Consider the following 27,825-nt stretch of genomic DNA (forward strand, 5'->3'; position numbering starts at 1 on the left):
AAATCCTCAAAATAAGTATCATGGGTTAGTATTGCTTAGATAAAGAAAGCATATCTCAGAGTCATTCCAGGTAATCTCAAGATAGTGCTGACTTTTTTCCTGGAGCCTGGGACAAGCAGAGAATGTAGCTACTAATATAGCTGCTCACATAAAAAAAACTATTGAATCTATTGACCACATGATACTTCTCAACTCAGGAAAGTTTTTCTCAATTTACTTTTAGAGGAATTGGAGGTTTATGTAAATTTAGTAAACAAAACATTGGCCTTTGAAGAACAAAATGAAATATTTAAGTTGATGGAGATCAAGCTTTTTAAAGCCAAGGTTAATCGATAAGAATCAGGTCTTGCTACAAAAGCTGTAGAGAGTCAGGAATTTAAAATAATATGAAACATGAGATAACAGTTGCATGTGTGTGTGTGTGTGTGTGTGTGTGTGTGTGTGTGTTTTAATTTTATTTCTTTGACTGCCCTGGGTCTTTGTTGCAGAGCACAGGCTCTAGGCAAACAGGCTTCAGTAGTTACGGCCCGTGGGCTCAGCAGCTGTGGCTCCCAGGCTCTGGAGCACAGCCTCAGTAGTTGTGGTGCATGGGCTTGGCTGCCCCAAAGCTTGTAAAATCTTCATGGATCAGGGATCGCACCCGTGTCCCCTGCATGGGCAGGCAGATTCTCAGCCACTGGACCACCAAGGAAGCCCAGTTGTATGTTTTAAAAAGGCAGTGGCTTTAAATCAATATGACTTTATCATCTGGGTAATAATCAGATATCGGACTGAATAGGCTTCCAGGGTTGGGGCTGCTGTCTCTTCTCTCTAGGTTGGCCTTTCTGATATTTCATCAGTGTCATTCACAAGCGGTATTCACGTGAAATGGCAGAGGAAGTCCACCCGCGATTGTTCTTCACGGCTCCCTGGCTGTGATGAGTCATTGCAGGACAGCCCTTGCAACCAAGTGCTGATAAGAATAGGCACACAATAGGAAAATAAGACAACTGAGAGCTGAAGGAGAAAGAGCTGGAAGTCAGAAGTGTGTCCACAGCTCTCTGCATTTAGCTCTTGTGACCTTGTGTAAGTTACAGTCTTCCCAGTCCCTGGGTTTCTCATGCATAAAGTTTCTAGAGTCTCTTGCTGAAGTTAGGTCAACTTTGGAGTTTAATATCCACTAAGAAAGATGGGAGACACTGCACCTCCAGGGGACAGTGATTCGTGATTTGTGTAATTATAGTAGCTTTGTTGATTGTTGGAAAAGAGCAGTGGCAGATGAGTCAGCCTGGCATGAGCTATTGGAGATCAGCGATGCATTTTTTTTGTGGGGGGGGGGGGGAGAACACCAACTAAAGCATAAGTTTAGGTGCCAATGGTCAGGGTGATGCCAAGTTCCAGAAATAGAAGCTCGGATTTTGGTCAGAGGACAGTATGGAGGGAATGATGGTCATGGACTTGTTTTCCCAGCTGCACTTCCACCTTCAGCTTTCCCTGGGAAAGATGCTTGTGGGTGACCGTGGGGGTGTAATGTCACCATCCAGCAAACCATCCACGCCACGCATGTTGCTTGGGAGTCACTGTCACTGACTGAGAGGAGGCAGGTGGTATTTTGAATGTCCTTCCTCTGCCTGGTTTGTTTGTCAAAAAATCTATGTAAAAGGAAAACTCCAGTTAAATGCATGTATTAGGAGCTCCAGTGGCAAACCTCTGGACTAAATGTGGGCTGCTCTAGAGACAAACAGATCCTTCCTCTGGGCGCTTTCTCCAGTAGCCTTAGAAGCAGGAAGAGAATCCCCTTTCTCTCAAGCCTGGACCCAAGCTCACCTGATCTGCTGTTCTCTGCTTCCCCACACAGTCCAGCAGGGCCTGCCACAGACCGACACAAAGCTCTGTGTATTGGGTTGGCCAAAAAATTCGTTTGGATTTTCCATACAAAATTGGACTATGACTGAGTGACTAAGCGTGCACACACACCCCCCCCCCAAGTTGGGCTGGGGGTCAAGGGAGGCCTGACTGAATTCCAGCTGCCCTACTTCCTGGCTGTGGCACCTGGAGTAACTTACATAGCTTGGGCAGTAAGCATAGTAGTACTAATAGTCTTAGGCAGGTAGCCTGTGTCTTTAAGAATTGCATTGTATTCTGAAACCATATGAAAAGTCCCCCTGGTCACAGGAGAGAGAATGAAGGTGGGACCAAAAACTAGACCTTGAACTCTTCCTCCCTTCTTCCTTGAGAGAGGATATGATAAACATTGGAGGCAAATTTGACCTCATAGAGATCAGCAGGGATCCCACCTCCTTGCACATGACTGTTCCCACCCCAGTAAAGACAAGGATTTTCAAACTCTATAAGCAACAATCTACTTAAAAATCTTACACAAAACTGTCATGTGTAAAATGAGGATAAAAGGCTTTTGTTTATAAAAATATACTTCAGTTGAAATTTATAATAAACTCAGTAAGAATGATGAAGCAGTTTCAATGAATAGAAATTTGAAATAGAGATAATAGATGACTTTTATGATTGTTTCCCTTTAACATACAGATAAGTAATTGCAAATGGTCTTTTTAAAAAAAAACAGATCTCCTTCCAATCTAGTGGCATCGATCAGTTGAAGAGAAAAGATAGAACACTTATTTATTATGCCAAAGCTGCCCAAAATATGTAGACTAGCGTATATTTGTTTACATGTAAGAAATGGGAATGAACTTTTAAATTATTGCATTTTTTCCCAAAATGCTTATACCTTTAAAAAATAAATTAAAAGTAAATGTGAAAACACCAGGAACACCTCCATAGAATTCCAGGGTTTGGTAGAAAACTGCTCAAAACACACTGCTTGAGGTCATACAGTTCTCACATCTCAGTTTGCTCTCTGTTTGCTGTTTGACTGTAGCATGTATGTGTTGGCTTACAGTTTTCAATACTGAAAGACATATGATATAAAAAAAATGGTGACATTTGAATAAGCTCTGCAGTCTGGCTGACAGTGCTGGATCAGTATCAATTGCTCCTTTTGATGTTGTTCTTGAGTGATAGAAAATGTTGCTTTGGGGTAAGTTGGGTGAAGAGTGCTTGAGACTGTATACCATTTTTGCAGTTTACTCTGAGTTTATAATTCTTTCAGAATGTAAAACTGTTTAATAAAAGGCGTTTGAAAACTATCCTCTAATTAATTGTTAGGAGGGAGTACAAGACTAATCGAGTGATGTATACACCACACTTTGAGAGTGGATCTCCATCTATCTTACCCTGTTAAAACAAAAGCGTCTTTCTTTCTTTGCCACTGAGCCTATATCCTCCACCCTCACTCTGCCACCTACTGTGACACTGTTGAAGTTTTGGGAAGAAAACACAGCATGGCAAATCAAGATCTCTTTCGGGAAAACTATTTTAGCTGCTGCTTCATTACTTAATAAGAAAATGGTGCTGAAACCCAAGAGTTCAGTCTGCAGGCCCCTGATACACAAAAAAGCTTTATAAATGGTGTAGCATGTTTTTCTGAAGCATTCCTATATGCAAAACATTAGTAATTAGGCCAAAGTAGTATCAACATGCCATGAGATCATAAGGCCACATGTACAAATCAGCGCGCTCTGTAGTCCATTGTGACGATGCAATGTAAGGAGTGTTATTCTACTGGAGAAAAGATAGAGGAGAGAAGATAATTTTTAAAGAATAAACCGTTGATCCAGTCACTTCTCTGTGTGTAAAGTGAAAGTGGTCATGGTGGTCATGAAATATACTTCTTTGTTCCCTAGGATTTTATAGTGTGCTGTAAATTACTGCTTTGTTCTTTGATAAGAGTGATGGTGGTTTTGCTCTTTATCGCTTGGAAAAATGCACCGGAATTCCCTGAGCCAGCCATCTATCTTCAGTGCAATTGGCAGAAGACTGATTATCTCATGTGTTTTGACTAGAAATGGATTAGTGGGGTTGATCACAGCTATCAGACACCTGCAAAGGTGCACTGAGCTCTGAACAATGCTTCATCAAATGTTTTAACATGTACTTGTATAAGTCCACTGAAAAATCTGTTCACTCCACCAAGCTATGACATAGGGCATTAGTCTGATCGGCTTTTCTGGCTTCTCCTCCAGGGTCATCAATGCTGGGAAGAGCACACACAACGAAGACCAAGCCAGCTGTGAGGTGCTCACTGTGAAGAAGAAAGCAGGGGCCATTACCTCAACCCCAAATAGGAACTCAGTCAAGAGACGGTCCTCGCTTCCCAACGGAGAGGGGCTGCAGCTGAAGGAGAACTCGGTAAGACCCTCCTTCACCCCCACCCTCGGGTGAGAAGAACCCACACCCTCTGGCCCCACTGTGGAACGTTCAGCATGGAAGAGAGAAAAGCGCCGTGTTAGTGGAGTGGTGGGTCTGGGCTCAGGGCATCACACTCACAGCAAAGATGATACATGGAGTTCAGGAAAGCTGGTGTTTAAGTTCTCAACACTTAGAGAAAATGCCCACATCATTTGAGTTTTGTTGCAAGAATTAGTATGTGTAGCGGTAGATGGTTTTAAAGAAGCGCTTCAAGGTTTTTGTGAAGGAGCTCATCCTCAGAAGCCTCCCAGGAGGTGTGGAGTAATTCTAGCCATCAGCTTGCAGCCCAGCTACGACTCTGCCCCGTCCTCCCCTCACATGTCCCTTAGAGTTGCGCAGTTGGAGCCTGTGCTTGATGCTCTTCCAAATTAATATTTGTTTCACTTGGCCCAAAGCCCTTGCATCCTATGGGGTGACCCTCCAGACTGAATGCCCTGCTGACAAACCACAAAGCATTTCTCCTCTCTCCAGTTTCCGGAGAACAAAGCAGACATCCTTGGAAGGTTCTGAAGAAGCTCTTAGCAGAGTGTAGGGAACAATCAGCACTGTGTCCATCATCAGATTCTTTAGTCCTGCAGAAGAGAGACATGCAACAGGATGACCCAGATGGGACTATTTGTTCTAATGATCTTGAGGATATTTTTGTTTGTAAATTTTTATGGGATTGTAAAGGACCTAGGAACCTGTCCTTAGTTGAAGTGATATTGTCTTGTTGCATTTATGCTTAGTGACTAAGAATACTCATTTATTTTTATTTTGTTAGCATTAATTCAGCTTAGCGTTAAAAAACACAGTGACCTATGGAGACTCATCAGTTGTACTTGTTTTCAAGGCAGAAGGAAGCATTGATTAGGCCTCTCCCAAAAAGGAGTCAGGGACCCAGATGAGCAGGACAAAATAATAGTGGTTGAGTGCATGTGCTCTAGAGTAAGACAGTTCAAAACAGTCTGTTGCTTAAAGCTATTCAGTTTACAATGTGTGTGTGCTTAGTCCTGTCCGACTCTTTCTGATCCCATGGACCATAGCCACCAGGCTCCTCTGTCTATGGGATTATCCCAGCAAGAATACTGGAGTGTGTTGCCATTTCCTTCCCCAGTAGATCTTCCCGACCCAAGGCTTGAACCCAAGTTTCATGGTCTCCTGCATTGGCAGGATTCTTTACCACTGCACTGCCTGGGAAGCCCATTTGATTTGGGGGTAGTTATTTATTCTTTGAGCCTCAATTTTCCCTTGTCTAAAAAGGAATAATAATAATAGTAATTACCAACTATGGTGGGAGAGGCTAGTTAAAAGTATGAAATCCAACAGTCCATGCAAAGTCCTGAGCTGGTGTCATCATTAATAAATCCTTGATTGATGTTAGTGATTATTATCCTAAAGTCAGTTCCGTTCCTGTAATCCTCTATGAATAATGCCCACTGGATTTTCATTCATTTGTAAATTGGAAATCACACATTTTTTTCCATACCTTCTTGATGGAATTATTTTTGAGGATTGAATTATTATGGAAAAGGGCTCAGAAAATGTGAGACATTAATGATAATTGGATATGGGTGCCAGTGACTTAATGTTGCTCTTTCCCCTGGCAATTCCTCTCTGCCACTGGGATATAAAGTGATTTCTGTAAAAAAAAAAGACAGTGTTGACATTTGGCTGCAAGCCAGTTGGTGATGGCATATTTCCTTGTTGCTAAGTTCCTCCTAGAAGTGGAGCCAGGAGTAACTATTTAACTTCCTTTCCTTAAGAACAGTGAAACCAGCTCATAAGTATTTTAGAATGGAACCAGGACACTCCTTCGTGATGGTTCATGTGGAGTCCATGCTCCTCTGGGAGGCAGCAAGGCTATGCAGTGAAAGGCAGGCACATCTCAGCCTGTATTCTTGCCTTAGCCATAGCGGCTTCATGTCTATCTGCATTGTATATTAGGTTTCTTATTAGATTTTAAGGCAAGAGCTGTGTTGCCTTTTTTTAACTGTGGCAAAATACACATAAAGCTTACCATTTTAACCATTTTAAAATGTACAGTTCAGTGAAATCAAATACATTCATATTGCCATACAACCATCGGTATCATCCATCTCCTAAACCTTTCCATCATCCCAAACTGAAACTCTGTCCCCACTAAATACTAACTCTCCATTCCTTCCTCCCTTTCCCCTCCACCCCCTCTGGTCCCTGGCAACTACTGTTCTATTTCCTGTCCCTGTGAATCTGACTACTCCAAATACCTCCTATAAATGGAATCATACAATTTTTGTCTTTTTGTAGTTGGCATATTCACTTATCATAATGTCTTCAAAGATCGTCCGTGTTGAAGAATGTGTCACAATCTTATTCCTTTTTGAGGCTGAATAGTGTTCTCTTATATGTATACGTGCCGTTTTGTTTATGCCTTCATCATTGATGGACCGTTGCTGTCATCTTTCGTCTATTATGAACATCGCTGCTGTGAACGTGGGTGTCTAGTACCTATTTGAGTCCCTGCTTTTGATTCTCTTGGGTATATACCCAGAGTGGAACTGCTGAGTGATACGGCGGTTTGTTCAATAATTTCAGGAGCCACCATACTGTTTGCCACAGCAGCTACACCATTTGACATTCCCACCAGCAGTGCACAAGGGTTCCGATTTCTCTACATTTTTGCCAACATTTGTTAAATCCTGTTTTTCTACAATAATAGCTACCCTAATGTGTGCAAAGTGGTATCTCATTTGTAGGTATATATTTCCCATGGTTAGGGATGTTGAGCATCTTTTTATGAACTTCTTATTGGCCTCATATATCTTCTTTAAAGAAACGTCTGTTCGGGTCCTTTGCCCATGTTAGAATTCGGTTGTCTGTTTTCGTTGTTGATGTTTGTGCTCTTTCTAAAACCTTGAAGAGCGTAGGCTCGTGTGCCAGATGACTCATGAGCATAGGCTGTGTTCTAGGAACTGGATGCTGAGGATTCAGCAGGAAATAAAACAGAGGACGGTCCCTCCCTTCAGGGAGCTTGTGTTCTTTAAGGGAGACAAACAAAATGCATAGCATGGGCAGATAAACACTCTGGAGAAAACAAAGTAGGGAAGCAGGAATAATAGGGAGTGTGAGGTGCAGGGGTGGCTAAAGGAGGTGTCAGGGGTGACACTGGGGCAGAGAACTGAAAGCACAGCTTTTGGAGGAAGAGCATGCTGACAACCCTAGGCAGCTGCAAGGATCTGAGGCAGGACCAGGCCTGCCATTCTCAGGGATCAGCTAGGAGGCCCATGCAGCTGGAACAGACATAGTAGAGCCTGGATTACAGGCAATGGACTTCCCTGGCGGTCCAGTGGTTCAGACTGTGCATGTCCACTGCAGGGGGCTCGGGGTCCATCCCTGGTCAGGGAAGATGCCACATAGCATGACTGGAAAAAAACCCCTTTGGATTGTAGGTAACACTGTCAAAGGTAATAGGGGAGAGAGGCAGTCTAGTAGGACCTCGGGGCTGCTATCGGGACTTTGGCTGCTATGCTGAATGAACGGTTTGCTAGCGGAGGTCACTAAATATACTGCTTAAAAGAGGCTAGTGGTTTTTTCTATCTGAAGACATCCCATGAGTCATATATGGTGGCACCAAGGAAAGGGCAGTGACAGTACAGGGCCCAGTGCGAGAAAGCATCTGCAGAGCACCCGTGAGGTAGGTCTCTGCCTTCCCCCTGTGATTCTTATCCTTCACTCAGTAAATGTGTGCTGAGCTCTGAGTCTACACACTGGGACTTTGGGACTGAGGAGATGGATTCAGGACAGTCCCTGCCCGCCTTGAGTAGAGCTGGGGAGACAGGAAAGGAAGACTTCCTGAAGAAGTGACATTTGTGCTGTTGTGCTGAAAATTGAATAGGAATTAACCAAGCACATAAGAGAAAGGGGAGCTCCTGATGGAGGGAGTGCGCATGTGCAGAGCTAGGCTGGCATGGGAGCAACGGGGCATGGCTTCCTGGGTCAGGGGCATGTGTAGTTGCTTGGATGGATATAAGACCGGAGCAGTGAGCAGCATTCACAGGTGAGAGTCACTCAGTGCCCTGAAAAACTGGACTTTCAAACAACGACTTTAGACCAGGGTGTAACAGACTCATAACAGTGGGGAGGCTGACTTGAGAGGACTAGGATAGTGTGCCTAGAAGCTGGGACACTTAGGAGTCTGGCTAATGCAGAAATCTGAATGACAAATGATGAAGCTCCAAGTAAAGCAGTAGTAAGAGCAAAGGCGTCAAGAAGCAACAATTAGAACCAGACATGATAAATGGATATGAAACAATTTTGAACAACAGTTCAAAATTGGGAAAGGAGTACGAAAAAGGCTGCATATTGTCATTCTGTTTATTTAACTTACATGCAGAGTACATCATGTGAAATGCCAGGCTGGATGAATCACAAGCTGGAGTCAAGACTGCCAGGAGAAATATCAACAACCTCAGATGTGCAGATGATACCACTCTAACCTAGACAGCATATTAAAAAGCAGAGACATTACTTTGTCAACAAAGGTCCATCTAGTCAAAGCTCTGGTTTTTTCCAGTAGTCATGTATAGATGTGAGAGTTGGACTATAAAGAAAGATGAGCACTGAAAAATTGATGCTTTTGAACTGTGGTGCTGGAGAAGACTCTTGAGAGTCCCTTGGACTGCAAGGAGAGCGAACTGGTCTGTCCTAAAGGATATCAGTCCTAAATATTCATTGGAAGGACTAATGCTGAAGCTGAAACTCCAATAATTTGGCCATCTGATGTGAAGAACTGGCTCACTGGAAAAGACCCTGATGCTGGGGAAAGATTGAAGGCGGGAGGAGAAGGGGATGACAGAGGATGAGATGGTTGGATGGCATCACCAACTCAATGAACATGAGTTTGAGTAAGCTCCAAGAGTTGGTGATGGACAGGGAAGCCTGGTGTGCTGTAGTCCATGCGGCAAAGAGGCAGACACGCCTGAGCAGCTGAACTGCACTGACCAATCTAATGGCAGAAAGTGAAGAGAAACTAAAGAGCCTCTTGATGAGGGTGAAAGAGGAGAGTGAAAAAACTGGCTTAAAACTCAGCATTCAGAAAACTAAGATCATGGCATCCGGTCCCATCACCTCATGGCAAATAGGAGAAAAAGTGGAAGCAGTGACAGATGTTATTTTCTTGGGCTCCAAAACCACTGCAGATGATGACTGCAGCCATGAAATCAAAAGGCACTTGCTCCTTGGAAGGAAAGCTATGGCTAATTGAGACAACATTAAAAAACAAAGACATCACTTTGCCGACAAAGCTCCATATAGTCAAAGCTCTGGTTTTTTCCCGTAGTCATGTATGGATGTGAGAGAGTTGGACCATAAAAAAGGCTGAGTGCTGAAGAACTGATGCTCTCGAATTGTGGTATTGAGAAGTCTCTTGAGAGTCCCTTGGACTGCAAGGAGATCAAACCAGTCAGTCCTAAAGGGAATCAACCCTGAATATTCCTTGGAAGGATTGATGCTGACGCTGAAACTCCAATACTGTGGCCACCTGATACAAAGAACTGACTCATTAGAAAAGACCCTGATTCTGGGAAAGACTGAAAGCAAAGGGAGAACCGGACAGTGCAGGATGAAATGGTTAGATAGCATTACCAACTCAGTTCAGTTCAGTCACTCAGTCGTGTCTGACTCTTTGCGACCCCATGAACCGCAGCACGCCAGGCCTCCCTGTCCATCACCAACTCCCAGAGTTCACCCAAACCCATGTCCATTGAGTTGGTGATGCCATCCAAGAGTCTTCAACACCACAGTTCAAAAGCATCAATTCTTTGGTGCTCAGCTTTCTTTATAGTCCAACTCTCACATCCATACATGACCACTGGAAAAACCATAGCCTTGACTAGATGGACCTTTGTCAGCAAAGTAATATTTCTGCTTTTTAATATGCTGTCTAGGTTGGTCAAAACTTTACTTCCAAGGAGTAAGCGCCTTTTAATTTCATGGCTGCAATCACCATCTGCAGTGATTTTGGAGCCCAGAAAAACAAAGTCAGCCACTGTTTTCCCATCTATTTGCCATGAAGTGATGGGACTGGATGCCATGATATTAGTTTTCTGAATGTTGACCTTTAAGCCAACTTTTTCACTTTCTTCTTTTACTTTCATCAAGAGGCTTTTAGTTCTTCTTCACTTTCTGCCATAAGGGTGGTGTCATCTGCATATCTGAGGTTATTGATATTTCTCCCAGCAGTCTTGATTCCAGCTTGTGTTTCTTCCAGCCCAGCATTTCTCATGATGTACTCTGCATGTAAGTTAAGTAAGCAGGGTGACAATATACAGCCTTGATGTACTCCTTTTCCTATTTGGAACCAGTCTGTTGTTCCATGTCCAGTTCAAACTGTTGCTTCCTGACCTGCATACAGATTTCTCAAGAGGCAGGTCAGGTGGTCTGGTATTCCCATCTGTCTCAGAATTTTCCACAGCTTATTGTGATCCACACAGTCAAAGGCTTTGGCATCGTCAATAAAGCAGAAATAGATGTTTTCTGGAACTCTCTTGCTTTTTCGATGATCCAGCGGATGTTGGCAATTTGATCTCTGGTTCCTCTGCCTTTTCTAAAACCAGCTTGAACATCAGGAAGTTCACGGTTCACATATTGCTGAAGCCTGGCTTGGAGAATTTTGAGCATTACTTTACTAGCGTGTGGGATGAGTGCAGTTGTGCGGTAGTTTGAACATTCTTTGGCATTGCCTTTCTTTGGGATTGGATACTCCAATATAAAATAAAAAGTTAAAAAACATTAAAGCTGTCTTAAATGTAGCCGTGTGCACATGGCTCAGTGGTAAAGACTCCCGCTGCCATGCAGAAGACGCAGGAGGCGCCCAGTTTCTTGCCGGAGAATTGCACGGGCAGAGGAGCCTGGTGGCTGCAGTCCAGGGGACTGCCAAGAGTCAGATACGACTGAGCAACTGAGCACAGTATAAACATGTCAACTTAAGCCATCCTTCATGCCACCTTATGGAGAATTATTTTATCCTATTAGTACAAGCAGTCTTTTAGCCAAGTGAGTCAAATCAATTCTTCTGGTTTAAAACAAACTGTAAAAAATATTTGGCAGATAATTTTGCCTCTCCTAACTTCCAAAAGGTATTTGCTAAAGGAACATTGTTTCCTGTGTTTGACTGAGCTCTTAAGAGCAGCACCTTACTTATAGGACAGAAAATACAAATTAATTTCAGGTTCCATCTAAATATAAAGGAAAATGTCAAAGGCAGAAGAAGCCTTGTTCGGAAATGGTCATAAAATTTGGAATGGATGAAGGAAAAGAGTTTCAAGATGGTCTGTGCTGTAGATTTGTAGCCTGAAGAAATGCAAGGGAATATGGTGAGTTATTTATTCTTCCTTAAAAAAATACTCAATAATGGATCCAGTTTTTTAAAATTTAGAGTTTAGTGGTATAATTAGTGAAATTAAAAAAAAAACAAACCATTTCTCTTTTGAGGAAGAGAGAAGTTTTGAGATCTCAGGATATGAAGTGGATGTGAAACAGAGAAGGATGTTTTCTGTGACAGGTTAGGGATGAGCTTTGCCTGTTCCTGCATCACATTGGGTCCTAGCTGTATGAAGAAACTTTACCCCAGCGTCAGGCAAGTAGGAAAGCGATACTCTGTGGCAATGTACAGTCCTGTCAACATTCCTACGCCTCTGACTGTTTGTTTGGGGACATAGGGTGTGTGGCTTGGGAAGAAGAGAATCTAGAATGCCAGCATTTCTGAAAGACATGGTCATCCCTTAGAGAAGATGTTGTAAGCTCATTGAGGGCAACACCCTCTTCCCCAGTATCCTCCTGCCTGTTTCCCACTTTATTTGTTTAATTGAAGGATAATTGCTTTACAGAATTTTGTGGTTTTCTGTCATACATCAACAAGAATCAGATATAGGTACACCAAAGCCTTTTGAACTTACCTGATCATGATTTGTGGGATCTAATCACCATTACTAGGTTTTCTTTCCTCTGATTTGAAAGGTGTTATTGTTGTTTGTTGTTCAGTTACTCAATCGGTCCAACTCTTTGCAACCCCATGGACTGCAGCACACCAGGCTTCCCTGTCCACCATCTCCTGGAGCTTGCTCAAACTCATGTCCATTGAGTCAGTGATGCCATCCAACCACCCCATCCTCTGTCGTCCCCTTCTCCTCCTGCCTTCAATCTTTCCCAGCATCAGGGTCTTTTCCATTGAGTCGGCTCTTAGCGTCATGTGGCCAAAGTACTGGAGCTTCAGCTTCAGCATCAGTCCTTCCAATGAATATTTAGGACTGATCTCCTTTAGGATTGACTGGTTGGATCTCCTTGCAGTCCAAGGGGCTCTCAAGAGTCTTCTCCAACACCACAGTTCAAAAGCATCAACTCTTTGGCACTCAGCCTTCTTTATGGTTCAACTCTCATATCCATATATGACTACTAGAAAAACCATAGCTTGACTACATGGATCTTTGTTGGCAAATGAATGTCTCTGCATTTTAATATGCTGCCTAGGTTTGTCATAGCTTTCTTTCAAGAAGCAGGCATCTTTTAAGTTCATGGCTGCAGTTACCATCTGCAGTGATTTTGGAGCCCAAGAAAATAAAATCTGTCTCTGTTTCATTGTTTCCCCATCTATTTGCCATGAAGTGATGGGACCAGATGCCATTATCTTTGTTTTTTGAATGTTGAGTTTTAAGCCAGCTTTTTTACTTTCCTCTTTCATCTGCATCAAAAGACTCTTTAGTTCCTCTTTGCTTTCTGCTATAAGGGTGGTGTTATCTGCATATCTGAAGTTATTGATATTTCTCCCTGAATTTTGATTTCAGCTTGTGCTTCATCCAGCCTGGCATTTCTCGTGATATCCTCTACATATAAGTTAAATAATGGTGACAGTATACAGCCTTGATGTAGTCCTTTCCCAGTTTGGAACCAGTCCATTGTTCCATATCCATTTCTAGCTGTTGTTTCTTGACCTGCATACAAGTTTCTCAGGAGGCAGGTTAAATGGTCTGGTATTTTCTACAGTTTATTGTGATCCACAGAGTCAAAGGCTTTAGCATAGTCAATGAAGCAGAAGTAGATGTTTTTATGGAATTCTCTTGCTTTTTCTATGATCCAGTGGATATTGGCAATTTGATGTCTGGTTTCGCTGCCTTTTCTAAATCCAGCTTGAACATCTGGAAGTTCTCCATTCACATACTGTTGAAGCCTAGCTTGGAGAATTTTGAGCATTACTTTGCTTGTGTCTGAGATGAGTGCAACTGTGCGGTAGTTTGAGCATTCTTTGGCATTGCCCTTCTTTGGGATTGGAATGAAATACTGACCTTTTCCAGTCGTGTGGCCACTGCTGAGTTTTTCAAGTTTGCTGGCATATTGAGTGTAGCACGTTAACGCATCATGCAGCTGATTCGAAATAGCTCAACTAGAATTCCATCACCTCCACTAGCTTTGTTCGTAGTGATGCTTCCTAAAGCCCACTTGACTTCACACTGCAGGATATCTGGCTCTAGGTGAGTGACCACACCATCATGGTTATCTGAGTCATTAAGATCTCTTCTGGATAGTTCTTCTGCGTATTCTCGCTACCTCTTCTTAATATCTTCTGCTTCTGTTAGGTCCATACCATTTCTGTCCTTTACTGTGCCCATCTTTGCATGAAATGTTCCCTTGGTATCTGTCATTTTCTTGAAGAGATTTCTAGTCCTTCTCATTCTATTGTTTTCCTCTATTTCTTTGCATTGATCACTGAGGAAGGCTTTTTTTTTTTTAAATTTATTTACTTGGAGGCCAATTACTTTACAATATTGTAGTGGTTTTTGCCATACATTGACACGAATCAGCCATGGGTGTACATGTGTTCCCCATCCTGAACCTTCCTCCCACCTCCCTCCCCATCCCCTCCCTCAGGGTTGTCCCAGTGCATCAGCCTTGAGCTCCCTGTCTCATGCATCAAACCTGGACTGGAGATCTGTTTCACATATGGTAATATACATGTTTCAATGCTATTCTCTCAAATCATCCCACCCTCATCTTCTCCCACAGAGTCCAAAAGTCTTTTCTTTGTATCTGTGTCTCTTGCTGTCTCACATATAGGTTCATTGTTACCATCTTTCTAAATTCCATATATATGCATTAATATACTGTATTGGTCTTTTTCTTTCTGATTTACTTCACTCTGTATACTAGGCTCCAATTTCATCCACCTCATTAGGACCGATTCAAATGTGTTCTTTTTAATGGCTGAGTAATATTCCATCATGTATATGTACCACAGTTTTCTTATCCATTTGTCTGCTGATGGACATCTACGTTGCTTCCATGTGAAGCTGTTGTAAACAGTGCTGTGATGAACACTGGGGTACATGTGTCTCTTTTCATTTCTGGTTTCCTCGGTGTGTATGCCCAGCAGTGGGATTGCTGGGTCATAAGGCAGTTCTGGTTCCAGTTTTTTAAGGAATCTCCGCACTGTCCTCCATGGTGGCTGTACTAGTTTGCATTCCCACCAACAGTGTAAGAGGGTTCCCTTTTCTCCACACCCTCTCCAGCATTTACTGTTTGTAGACTTTTGGATAGCAGCCATTCTGACTGGCATGAGATGGTACCTCATTGTGGTTTTGATTTGCATTTCTCTGATAATGAGTGATGTTGAGCATCTTTTCATGTGTTTGTTAGCCATCTGTATGTCTTTGGAGAAATGTCTGTTTAGTTCTTTGGTCAAAATGGGTTAAAGATCTAAATGTAAGACCAGAAACTATAAAACTCCTAGAGGAAAACATAGGCAAAACACTCTCTGACATAAATCACAGCAGGATCCTCTATGACCCACTTCCAAGAGTAATGGAAATAAAAGCAAAAATAAGCAAATGGGACCTAATTAAACTTAAAAGCTTTTGCACAATGAAGGAAACTATAAGCAAGGTGAAAAGACAGCCTTCAGAATGGGGGAAAATAATAGCAAATGAAGCAACTGACAAAGAATTAATCTCAAAAATATACAAGCAGCTTATGTAGCTCAATACCAGAAAAATAAATGACCCAATCAAAAAATGAGGAAGACTTTATCTCTCCTTGCTATTCTTTGGAACTCTGCATTCAAATGGGTATGTCTTTCCTTTCCTCCTTTGCCTTTAGCTTCTCTTCTTTTCTCAGCTATTTGTAAGCCCTCCTCAGACAACCATTTTGCCTTTTTTCCATTTCTTTTTCTTGGGGACGGTTTTGATCACCGCCTCCTGAATAGTGTTACGAACCTCCATCCATAGTTCTTCAGGCTATCAGATCTAATTCCTTGAATCTATTTGTCACTTCCACTGTGTAATCCTAAGGGATTTGATTTAGGTCATATCTGAATGGCCTACTGGTTTTCCCTATTTTCTTCAATTTAAGTCTGAATTTTGGAATAAGGAATTCATGATCTGAGCCATAGTCAGCTTCTGGTCTTGTTTTTGCTGACTGTATAGAGCTTCTCCATCTTTGGCTGCAAAGAATATAATCAGTCTGATTTTGGTGTTGACCATCTGGTGAAGTCCGTGTGTAAAATCATCTCTTGTGTTGTTGGAAGAGGATGTTTGCTATGACCAGTGCATTCTCTTGGCAAAAATCTATTATCCTTTGCCCTGCTTCATTCTGTACTCCAAGGCCAAACTTGCCTGTTACTCCAGGTATCTTTTGACTTCCTACTTTTGCATTCCAGTCCCCTATGATGAAAAGGACATTTCTTTTGGTGTTAGTTCTAGACGGTCTTATAGGTCTTCATAGAACTGTCCAACTTCAGCTTCTTAAGCATTAGTCATTGGGAAATAGACTTGGATTACTGTGATACTGAATGGTTTGCCTTTGAAACAAGCAAAGATCATTCTGTCATTTTTGAGACTGCATCCAAGTACTACATTTCAGACTCTTCTGTTGACTGTGAGGGCTACTCCATTTCTTCTAATGGTTTCTTGCTGACAGTAGTAGATATAATAGTCAACTGAATGAAATTTGCTTTGATTCATGGACCTAACATGCCAGGTTCCTATGCAATATTGTTCTTTACAGCATCAGACTTTACTTTCATCATCAGACACATCCACAACTGGGCACTGTTTTCCTTCTGGAGCTATTTCTCTGCTCTTGTCCAGTAGCATATTGGGCACCTACCAACCTGGGGAGTTCTTCTTTCAGTGTCCTATCTTTTTGCCTTTTCATACTGTTCATGGGGTTCTCAAGGCAAGAATGCTGAAGTGGTTTGCCTTTCCTTTCTCCAGTGGTCCACGTTTTTTCAGAACTCTCCACCGTAACCCATCCATCTTGGCTGACCTTACAGGGCATGGCTCATAGTCTCATTCAGTTAGACAAGGCTGTGGTCCACGTGATCAGTTTGGTTAGTTTTCTGTGATTGTGGTTTTCATTCTGTCTGCCTTCTGATGGATAAGGATAAGAGGCCTATGGAAGCTTCCTGGGGAAACTGACTGTGGGAGAGACTGGGTCTTGTTCTGTTGGGTGGGGCCATGCTCAGTAAATCTTTAATCAAATTTTCTGCTGATGGGTGGGGCTGTGTTCCCTCTCTGTAGTTCACCTGAGGCCAAACTATGGTAGAGATGAAGGTGAAGTCGCTCAGCTGTGTCCGACTCTTTGCCCACCAGGCTCCTCAGTCCATGGAATTTTTCAGGCAAGAGTACTGGAGTGGGTTGCCATTTCCTTCTCCAGAGAATCTTCCCAACGCAGGGATTGAACCCGGGTCTCTCGCACTGCAGGCAGACACTTTACCATCTGAGCCACCAGGGAGGTAATGGCGGTAATGGCCACTGCTTTCAAAAGGACTTAAGCGGGCATGCCGCAGCTGCCATGACTGTTGTAGGCAGTGCCCCTGACTGTTGACCCGCAACTCTGCCAGAGACTCCCAGATACTCACAGCAAGTCTGTCAGTCTCCTGTGGGGCCACTGCTCGTTTCTCCTGGGTCCTGGTGAGCGCAAGGCTTTGTTCGTGCCCTCCAAGAGTCTGTTCCCCCAGGCCTGTGGAACTTCTATAATCAAATCCCACTGGCCTGCAAAGTCAAGTTCCCTGGGGATTCTCAGTCCTATTGCTGGATCCCCAGGTTGGGGAGTCTGTTGTGGGCCCTAGAAATTTTGCAACAGTTGGGAGAACTTCTTTGGTATCATTGTTCTCCAGTTTGTGGGTTGTCTACTCAATGGCTCTATAGTGGCACTAATGGAGACCTCCTCCAAGAGGTTATGCCACATGCCGTGCCTCCCAGGTCTGCTGAAGCCAGAGCCCCTGGCCCCGTGGCAGGCCACTGCTGAGCCTGGCCTCCACAGGAGACACTCAAAGGCAGGTCTGGCCCAGTCTCTTCTGGGGATCATTGCTCCTTTCCCTGGGTCCTGGTATGCACAAGCTTGTCTCTGCCCTCTAAGCATCTTTGATGGGGCTGAGGTTTGATTCTAAACATGATTTCGCCCCTCTTGCCATCTTGTTGGGGCTTCTCCTTTGCCCTTGGATGTGGGGTATGTTTTTGGGTGGGATCCAGCATTCTCCTGTTGGTGGTTGTTCAGCAGCTAGTTGCAATTTTGATGTTCTCACAGGAGAAGATGAGTGCACTTCCTTCTACTGCACCATCTTGCCAATATTTTCTGAAAGGTGTTAAGACGTCTTTATTTATTGTACTGATTGCCACCTGCCAGTGAAGACAGCTTTTCCAAGAGCTTTTGTTTTTCAGTTCCTTAGTCATTCTAGGAATGAGATAAAGAGAGGAAGGTAGCAGATGACTTCTCTGCAGAGGGAGAGAGAGTTCACTCTTGAGGGCATCATATAACCTTAGTATTAAGGTAAAAAGCCCCCACCCTTATGTAAGATGTGTGGCCGTAACCAGGACAGTTTCCCCTCACGTCTGAATGCCTGTTTTGGAGCCAGTCGTTTTGGGTTTAAGACAAGACCTGTGGACACATGCATTCTGAGTCTTCTTTCCTTCAGAGCCTCCTTATGTCGTTTAATTTAGTCAAAACACATCCAAGTATGTGGTTTCGGTGTCTGTTAGTTCAGTGTCTAATTACAATAACAGGAGATGGCTATGTCCACATCGTGGCCAAGTTCATCAGCAGGGGAGAGGAAAGCTGATTATCTTTCTCAGCAGACGATGGGGCAGCACTGTGGGAATTCCAGGCAAATAGGATCAAACTGGGGATGAGGAGAGATAGGAAGGAAATGAAAAGGGCTATTTCAGCTTTCTGGAGTGAAGATTTGTTGTTCTTTTCATCTCTTTTCTGTGAGAAGCCCTCGGTCACCCCCCAGAGCATTAAGTGAAGGTTTCCCGTGGTTCCATAGAGGCAGCGTTTCTGGGGCATTCGGCCACATTTGGCAGTCTGCTTCCTGCAACAATGTCAGCTATAAAAAACAACAGGAGCAGCCTTTGGTTTCTGTCATTGGGTTTATTACTCTAAAATTTCTCTCTCAATTAAGGTCTTTGTTCTGAGTGTGTCAAGAAAAACACAACCTTTCCATTTATCTACTTAGATTTTTTCTTTCAAACCAAGAGTGCCATGGTTTCTCTCAAAAGTCTTATCTCTTGGTTCCAGGGATTAGAATTCCTGCCCAGTGATTAAGAAGAATGACTTTCCAACCAGGATGTTCAGACTAATGTCAGTTAGAATAACTTGACAGTTCCCTTCTCAGTGGGTGTGGGTTTACTCTGAAGACCAGGTAGGAGCCAAGAACGCGACTCAAACTTGGTTCCACAATAGATTTTCCCACTGTGGTGAATCTTAAGGCTAAAGGAAAATAAACGGTGCTGAAATGGAAATTTCTCCTTGTTTCACTTGTAATCTGATTTCCCCAGAGTTTTAGATTATTGGCAAGAGCAATAAGCTCTTGAGATTTTCTTTTCTTCTTTTTTTTTTTTTTAAACCCAGCATTCAGCATTCATATGCCAGACACAACACTGATCGTAGTGCTTTGCCAATTTTGGCTTTGCCAATATTAATTCCTTTAACCTCACAATAACACATAAGTCTGTAGTATTCTTATCTTTACTTTACTGTTGGGGAAACCAAGGCACAGAGCTGGACGGTGTGGAGCTTGGATGCAGCCCAGGCAGTCTGGCTTCCAAGTCTATACTCACCGGTCACATGACGCCTCTTTGTCCATTGTCATTGCCTAATCTCTCAGTTGTATCCAGCTTTTTGGGACCCTTTGGACTGTAGCCCACCAGGGTCCATGGGATTTCCCAGGAAAGAATACTGGAGTGGGTTGCCATTTCCTTCTCTAGGGGAGCTTCCCATGCCAGGATCAAACCTGTGTCTCCTGCATTGTCAGGAGGATTCTTTTCCACTGAGTCACCGGGGAAGCCATTCATCCCTTAGCAGCTGGGAAATGTGGCAGAAAAGTCTTTCAGTCTTTCGAAAAGTCTGAAATGAAAGAAGAACAACTCCTACTGTTAATATGTATAATTTCAATATAATTTGATGCCAGACTTTGTCTCATTTCCATGTGATTTCTCTTTTGAATTAAGAGTTATTTATCAGTTTCCCACATCAACTCTGAAACTGGGTAACAGCTCTCACTGACTCAGGTGAAGAACAGAATGAAAATGAAATTGTTCATCATCTTTTTGTCCTTATAGTCCATTTTTTTCTTGCTAAATTATAGAAGACCATTATTTGATTGAAACTACAATGAACAGAAAAAGCCTCTCAATACACACTCATGAGTATCTGAGTTTTAATCCCAGCTCTGCCACTCAATAGTTTTTTGTCTTGTGATGCCTCAGTTTCCTCATCTGCAAATTGGGGATAATTTATACCTTGTAAGGTTATTAGAATTAAATGAGTTAAAAATATAAAAAGTGCTTAGAATAGTGCCTGGTATGTAGTAAATGCTCAATTAATATTATCTGTTGTTATTCTAACAGTGGAGTTTGCAGCCACAATTCAATATTATTTCACATTACTTATGTTCCTACTGTAAACTAATTTAAGGAGAAGTTTTTCATGTATAAAATAATAGTTTGAGAACATTCTTGAGGTAATTTTTATATCTAGAATAAACCGTAACATGACTTAGCCAAAACTGTCACTGTCTACGTCTTCTGTCTCCCAGAAATTAATATTTATTTAATAGTGTTTTGACATGCTATGTTAGTTTCCCAGTCATGTCTGAATCTTTGCGACCCCATGGACTGTAGCCCACCAGGCTCCTCTGTCCATAGAATTCTCCAGGCAAGAATACTGGAGTGGGTTGCCATTCCCTTCTCCAGGAGATCTTCTGGACCCAGGGATTGAACCTGGGTCTCCTGCATTTCAGGCAGATTCTTTACTGTCTGAACCATTTAAGAACATTCCTGAGCTAATTTTTAAGTCTAGAATAAACCATAAGACAACTTAGCCAAAGCTATCACTTTCTACTTCTTGTCTCTACTCTTGTCTCAGAAATTAATATTTATTTAATAGCATTTTGACATATGGAACTAAATTGCCATTTAAACACAAAAACCAAACATACTTAACTTATCCTACACTCACTGTCTCATAAAGTGAAAGATTTGAACCAAAGAAAATCTGTGTTTTGTATCGTCAGATCCTGAGAAGGAAGCCATACTCTTTTACATATATGAGAATAAGGGATCTTTCCCAGTGGGAAACAAAATATCTGCGTAATTTAGTCAGAGAACTAGGTTAAGAACAAACAGACTATGCTGTGTGGGCATGATTCCAAGTGGACAGCAGTAGAACGTGGGCCCTTGGAAGGACTTGTCACGAAGTTCTTGAAATTTTCCCACATCTCAGCTTCATCATTGGCTGATTTATTCTCCGTCCTCTTATTGCGTTGCTGTGCAATCAGATGAAGAACTGGAGATTGAAAGCCCTGTAGATGAAATGCCTGAAACAGATCCTCCAGTTCTGCCTCCTCCTCTAATTCTGCATTATCATCCTTAAAACTTGGCCAGAAACTTGGGTGGAAATCAAGCCATACGATAGCAGGGATCAGAAGAGCAGGTCGGCTCTCTGTTTCCCCGGTGGAAAATAAGTAGTCCCTCTTCTTTGGCGAGAAAGGAGGGAGGCAAGTGCATCCCACACTCATACTATGCCTTTTGTGGTTTTTTTTTTTCTTTTTAATTTTTATTTGTTTGTTTCTGCCTCTGCTTTGCACAGGTTTTCCCTTGTTGCCGTGAGCAGGGGCTGCTCTTGGCTTCGGTGCACAGGCTCTGGGTGCACGGGCTCGGTAGTTGTGGTGCATGGGCTTAGTCGCTCTGTGTCACGTGTGATCTTCTGGGACCAGGGATTGAACCAGTATCCCTTGCATTGCAAGGCAGATTCTTAACCACTGGACCACCAGGGAAGCCCCATGGATACATTCTGTTTGGAACAATCTTATACATATTGAAAGGTCCAAGGGACCCTTCCCAGGTAAAACTTACTAAGTTCTGGAAAATAGGAAAAAGAAAATAAGCATTGTGATTAGAAAGCATTTTCTAGAACTTTAGAGGAAGGAAGATGTCACATTGGGCCTACTTTAGTGAAATTCTAAAAGAGCAATAGTGAGCTTTAAACTCCCAATTTTTTACCTTCTGGAATATGCCTTTGTCTTGCTGCAGGTGTATTCCCAAAAAGGAGGTGAGTGTGCGTGCGTGTGTGTGTGTGTTGTAGATGACATAGAAGACTATCTTTATTTTTTTTATAAATGAAATAATTTAGAATGCAACTGGGAAACCACTTATAAGTTACTCTTTTGAGACATGAGTGATGGCTGCCAATTTAATTGTGCTCCTCCGCCCATGGGGTTTTCCAGGCAAGAGTACTGGAGTGGGGTGCCATTGCCTTCTCTGTTAATTCATGTTAGTCTGAAGCAAAAACAGGGTAAATGCTAGTTAAAATAGAATATTAGTAATTTTGAAGTTCATGATGTCAAGAGCATGTTACTCTAAACTTGAAGGCTTTGGTGTTCCAGGTGTAGAACTTTGTATGATGAGCTGATTGCCCAGTGACATTTTTTTGATGGCACCAGAGAGTAACACCGGGCCACTGCCAAGAAGTTACAGCAGTCAACCAATGGCCTGGCACATGTATGCAATTACTAGTAAGCAACAAACAAAGTAAAATAGTGCTGCATTGTTAAAGGCTACAGAGTCACAAAAGCTAGGGAGATTAATTACACAAAGTTGTATGTTTTGGAAAAATAAGATTCTGTAATTTGGAATGGGTTCAGTCCTGGTGTTACCATTGACCAGTAGAGCCACTTGACTGCCTGTGCCCTGCTGAAATCATTGGTAAAATGAGACACTAATGCCTGTTTTATGGTGGTGGTGTGGAGATCCATCACAGTAGGTACTCAGTAGGTATCCTTTGAGTCTAGACTTTCCATGGGGGAAGTGACTTAGGAAGAATGGAAATGACAGAGATTGCATGGAGGATGGCCACAAGCATCCCATCAGCAGGGGGTGCTGGAGTGTACAGCTTGGTCACCTGGATAAGAGAGTCCTTATTACTCCCTGCCTGCTCACTGTCTCCCTAGGTTATTCAACAGTGAGTATAAGTAATTTCACTGAGTTCCCTACATATGAACTTTCAAGTTGCAAACCTTCAAAGATGAGAATGTGTGTTCCATCAACATCAGACGTCAGTGAAATTGCAGCTTGCCCTCCATCTCCTATTGCTGAAGATCCTTCAGCTCTATCATTTCCCACCTCTTCACCCTCCTCCAGTCAGTAACCCTTCCTGCCTATTCACCTGATGCCAGCCCCTGAATGCCAGCTGTTGTACTGTACTACTGTAATTTTCAAGGTAATGTACTGTAAGATTTTAAATGTTTTCTTTGTTTTTTGTGTTTGCTTTTTATGTATTATATGTGTGCAAGTATTATAAACCTATTAGAGAACAGTACTATATAGCCCATTGTGTTAGCTGGGTACCTAGGCTAACGTTGGACTTATGAACAAATTGGACTTAAGGAAAGCACTTTCGAAACAGAACTCACTTGCATGTAGGGGACTTGCTGTACTGTTACTTCTAGCTTTATTGCCCCTCCTACCTGCCGGATAAGATTCTATACATTTTATTTATTACTTAAAAAAATTATACCATGTAGTTAACTTTTCTTCCTTTGGGTATACAGTCATGAATTTGAATATCTGCGTGGATTCGTGGACTCACCAGCACAGTCAGGATACAGCAGTTTCATTGCTACAGATTATTACTCCCTATTTTATCTCTATATACTTGTACCCTTTCCCCTTCTCCCGTAACCCACTGTCTGCACATTTAATGCCTATTATCCACTCATGTGACACTAGGCATGTCTCTTTTCTAACATGCTTATAGTCATCTCTTCATATTCTGCTTTGCTACTTAAGAGCCCGGGAACCATGATATTCTTTTCCTTTTTAATAATGACGACAGTTGTCTCTTATTTATTAATTTATTTTGGTTGCACCTTGGGGTGTGCAAGATCTCTGACCAGGGATGGAACCCATGTCCCCTGCCGTGAAAGTGTGGAGTCTTAACCACTGGACCGCCAGGGAATTCCCCCATGATAATCTTGTTCCCTGCCACATCCCAGTGTCCAGCTCAAGCCTGACACGTAGGAGAAGAGGGACCAAGACAAGTATAAAACGAGTGAGTCCTTACTCTCGGAGTCCTAGTTTCTTCTATTCTTTAAATAAGGAAACAGTTGAGAGAAGTTGAGAAATGTGCCCAAGACCACACAGTAGTGGATTCCAGAACCCAGGTTTGACCTTAAAGCCTGTGTTCTTTCTGTGCTAAGACATATCACGACAAGTAGGATTTGTATGTTTGTGTTAACTCATTTGGAAGTGAGGATATTTAAATATCCAACGTTTAAAATACCCATGGTGTGTTGGTGTGTAGACATCAGTGACAAAGTTACACTTGGACTGTTAGATAATGTGAAATCTGAAACCCAGTTTATTTGCCACATAAACTCAAAACCTTATTCTCTGCGCTAATGCCCAGCTTCCTTCTAACCACAGGAGGGCTGGATGGTGCCTTTGGCTGTGGGCAGCTGGAGCGTGGGGCGGGCTGGGCTGAGGATGTTGAATGCAGCTGTGCCCTTTCTTTCCCTGCTTTGGGACCTTTGCTGGAACCAAGCAGGTGGAGAACACAGCTCTCCAACCCCCACGCACATTCCTTACCCTTTAGTCCCTGGTACAAAGGAAAAGGCAATAGCGGATTGTGCCCCTCAACAGGGCACAGAGCTGAAGAAAGTCTGTGGGTTCTAATAGCTCAGCTCTCCAGTAAGAGGAATCCGGTAGGTTAGTTAGTTTTTTGTTTTTTAATTTTCCTTTTTTTTTTTGTTTTTAAGATTAAATACCTGAGCTTAGAATTTTGTGTGTGTTTCAAACTGGTCCCATAAGGACTATAAGGCCTGGCAAATCAAGTACAGCCAGAGAAGGTAGTGTCCCATCCCTTTGGTTTTTCAACAAGGAGCACCTTTGAGATGCTAAAGGCCCTAGGTCTAGGTTGCTTATTTCCAGGACACACCTAGCCCCAGAGAGCTGAGAGGTCATAAAGTTAAGTAAGTCAACTCTGATCCTGAAGTAGATTAGGTTTATTCTGTTGGTTTTACCAGTATGAAGTATCTTACATAAAATTCTTATTTCTTAAACTGCTATATTGCTTAAAAAAAAAAAAAGACAAATGAAAAACTCCGCTTTCTCCCTTCCTTTCTTTGTATATTTAGTCATTATTAAGCATCTGTTCTATACCAGGCACCCCCTGGAATGCCATAGTGAATGAGATATATGTGAGTCTCTGAGGACGCTGATACAGGCACGTCAGGCAATTCCACATCAGTGGGATAAACACTTCTGTAAGGGATGTACAGAGACTGCGATAGTCCAGGTGGGCTTGGTGGGAAGGAGATGCTTCCACTGAAAGCTGAAGAATTAATAGTTCTCCAAGCAGATGGCAAAAGATGAGTGTTTTAGGGCAGAATAAAAACACGACATTTATGGTCCTAGTGGTGACAAGGGAGTTAGAAGAGAAGGGTCAAGAGCATTCACAATCACTGGCAAGGAGCAAGAGAGGAGTGGCAGCCAGATTATGCAGGGCCAACTGGCTGCGTGAGCATCCAGAAGACCAGAAGGTATTTCAGGGGCAGTAGGGAGTCACTGAAGATTCTCTGCAGTGAGGGAATGCAGGTGTATTTGCAATGAAGTCACAGATTTGAGATGCTTTGAAAAGTACTGTGTTCATGTAACTCGGTCTCTCCCGTGGATTCACAGCTCCACCCCACCCGGACCCCTGATGTCGAGGCGGCGCCTCAGTGCTGCTGTGACATTGAGGTGTTCACTCCTCAAGGTTCTCAGATCCGATTGTGCCTCACACCACGCACTCTTACCGACAGCAACCAATGGCATCGCTCTGAGTAAAGAGGTTGAGGGAGAAGGTGTTTCAGAGTAAATGTGTGGCATATCCTGTTTGATCATGCTTCTTTCAAAAGTAGATTTTAGATTCCACATATATATGTTAATATGTGATATTTGTTTTCTCTTTCTGACTTACTTTACTCTGTAGGGCAGACTCTAGGTCCATCCACATCTCAAGTGACCTATTTTTGTTCCTTTTTAAGGCTGGGTAATATTCCATTGTATATATGTATCCCATCTTCTTCATCCGTTCCTCTGTCAGTGGAGTCTAGGTTGCTTCCGTGTCCTGGCTGTTGTGAATAGTGCTGCAGGGAACATTGGGGTGCATGTGCCCTTTTGAATTAGGGTTTTCTCAGAGTATAGGCCCAGCAGCTGTATTGCTGGGTCCTATGACTGTTCTGTGTTTAGTTTTCTAGGGAACCTTCATACTGTTCTCCATAGGGGCTGTATCAATTTACATTTCTACCAACAGTGCAAGAGGGTTCCCTTTCCTCCACACCCTCTCCAACATTTATGTGGAATCTAGAAAAATGGTCCAGATGAACCTGTTTGCAAGGTAGGGATAGAGACGCAGACAGAGGACGAGCATGTGGACATGGTGGGGAAGGGGAGGGTGGGACAGACTGGGAGATTAGGGTGGACCTGTATCCCCTGCAGAAGGCAATGGCAGCCCACTCCAGTGTTCTTGCCTGGAAAATCCCATGGGTGGAGGAGCCTGGCAGGCTACAGTCCATGGGGTCGCAAGGAGTCAGACATGACTGAGCACCGTCACTTCTTCTTCTATGGTCACTGCCATGTGTAAAACAGATAGCTAGTGGGAGCTGCTGAGTAGCACAGGGAGCTCAGCTCAGTGCCCTGTGATGGCCTAGGTGAGTGGCATGGCAAGGGGCAGCGGGGAAGCCCAAGAGAGAGGGAATATATGTACACACATAACTGATTCATTTCATTGTACAGCAGAAACTAACACTGTAAAGCAATTATACTCCAATTTTTTTAAAAAGTGGATTTTAATTCTCTGATTAGACCTTATTTCTGATAAGCCCTTGTCCCCATCTCAAACACCCTATAGCCCACTCTAGCCTCATGTTGGTCCTTGAAATGTCCCATGAAGTCTCGTGTCCTGGCCCAGTGATGCCTCCCAGACCTAGGCCCTATTTGCCTTAGGACAGACCTCTAGGAGCCCCTTGAATTCTGAAGCTTCCTTCTTGCAGTGCACCTGCAGAATGTCCCGGGCTCAGTGCTGCCTCAGCCCAGCTCTCAGTATTCTCAGGAACAGAGGCATCTCATCACTCCTTATGTCCCGAGGTAGCAAATTGGGTCTCCTGGTCTGCCTTCCTAGGCTCCAGAATCTCACCCCAACCTGAACCTAGCCCACAAGGTTGGCATGAATCAGGCCACTGTCCACACGGGCCTCCATATAAACACACACACACACACACACACACGCACGCACGCACGCACGCACGCACGCACACTTCTTTTCATCTGCATTGCTTATTAGCTGCTCCCTTTTCCCAGAATATTCTTTCCTTCAATCCAGAATTGCTCAAGCAGGTGGACAGTCACGGGCAATGCTGCAGGGGTAGGTACAGGGAGCAGTAGGAACTTGCAGGAAGAGGTGACAGTTAAATTGAGTACCAGAAAGGTTGGGGGGAACCCGACGGGGAGGGGCAATAGTGGTTTGTGATGAGCTGCAAGCACTGTAGTTCTGCATGGGTGGGATTTGAAGGAAGAGATGGAAGGTAGAGAGAGAATCAGAGGCTGGATCAGGGACTGCAAATCAGGGTGTCACAGCCTGGAGTCTGCCTGCAGGGCAGGTTGTTGGGCTGGTATAAGACATTAATCAGATTGTGTGTTTTAGAAAAACTCAGGTTGCAGAGTGGAGAAGTGAATTCAAGAGCCAGGTATCCATCAGGGCAGGCTTTCCATCCAGGGCCAGGCGGAGCATGGGCTGGGGGTGTTCAGCCTCACATGGGGGCTGATGGTTTAGAGGTGGACTCTGTTCCAGCCTCATCACTTAATACATGGTGACCTGGAGGGGTTGTCCTCTCTGTCCTTCCTTTTCCTCCTGTAAAATGGGAGTGGTAACCATACCCCATCCTAGGATTGTAGTAGGCCTAAATGAGCTAATATTTGTAAAGCATTTGCAATATTGCCAGTTAAATGATGGGGAGGGTGCTCTAACTAG

General features: G+C 43.2%; 1 protein-coding gene across 2 annotated transcripts in view; it reads left to right on the forward strand.

The window, feature by feature from the left end:
• The window catches only part of PPM1H (protein phosphatase, Mg2+/Mn2+ dependent 1H), a 295,463-nt gene that overhangs the window by 96,681 nt on the left and 170,957 nt on the right, over positions 1–27,825 (forward strand). For both annotated transcript variants that reach the window (XR_003588833.2, XM_027967492.2), the window contains exon 2: positions 4,083–4,248. Coding sequence is in view for 1 of the 2 variants with exons in the window: in XM_027967492.2 (XP_027823293.1) it covers positions 4,083–4,248 (166 nt within the window). In the remaining variant the exon portion in view is untranslated. The remainder of the gene's footprint in view (positions 1–4,082; positions 4,249–27,825) is intronic.

Source organism: Ovis aries, chromosome 3, assembly GCF_016772045.2.
Source record: "Ovis aries strain OAR_USU_Benz2616 breed Rambouillet chromosome 3, ARS-UI_Ramb_v3.0, whole genome shotgun sequence".
In the NCBI taxonomy this organism is placed as follows: Eukaryota; Metazoa; Chordata; class Mammalia; order Artiodactyla; family Bovidae; genus Ovis; species Ovis aries.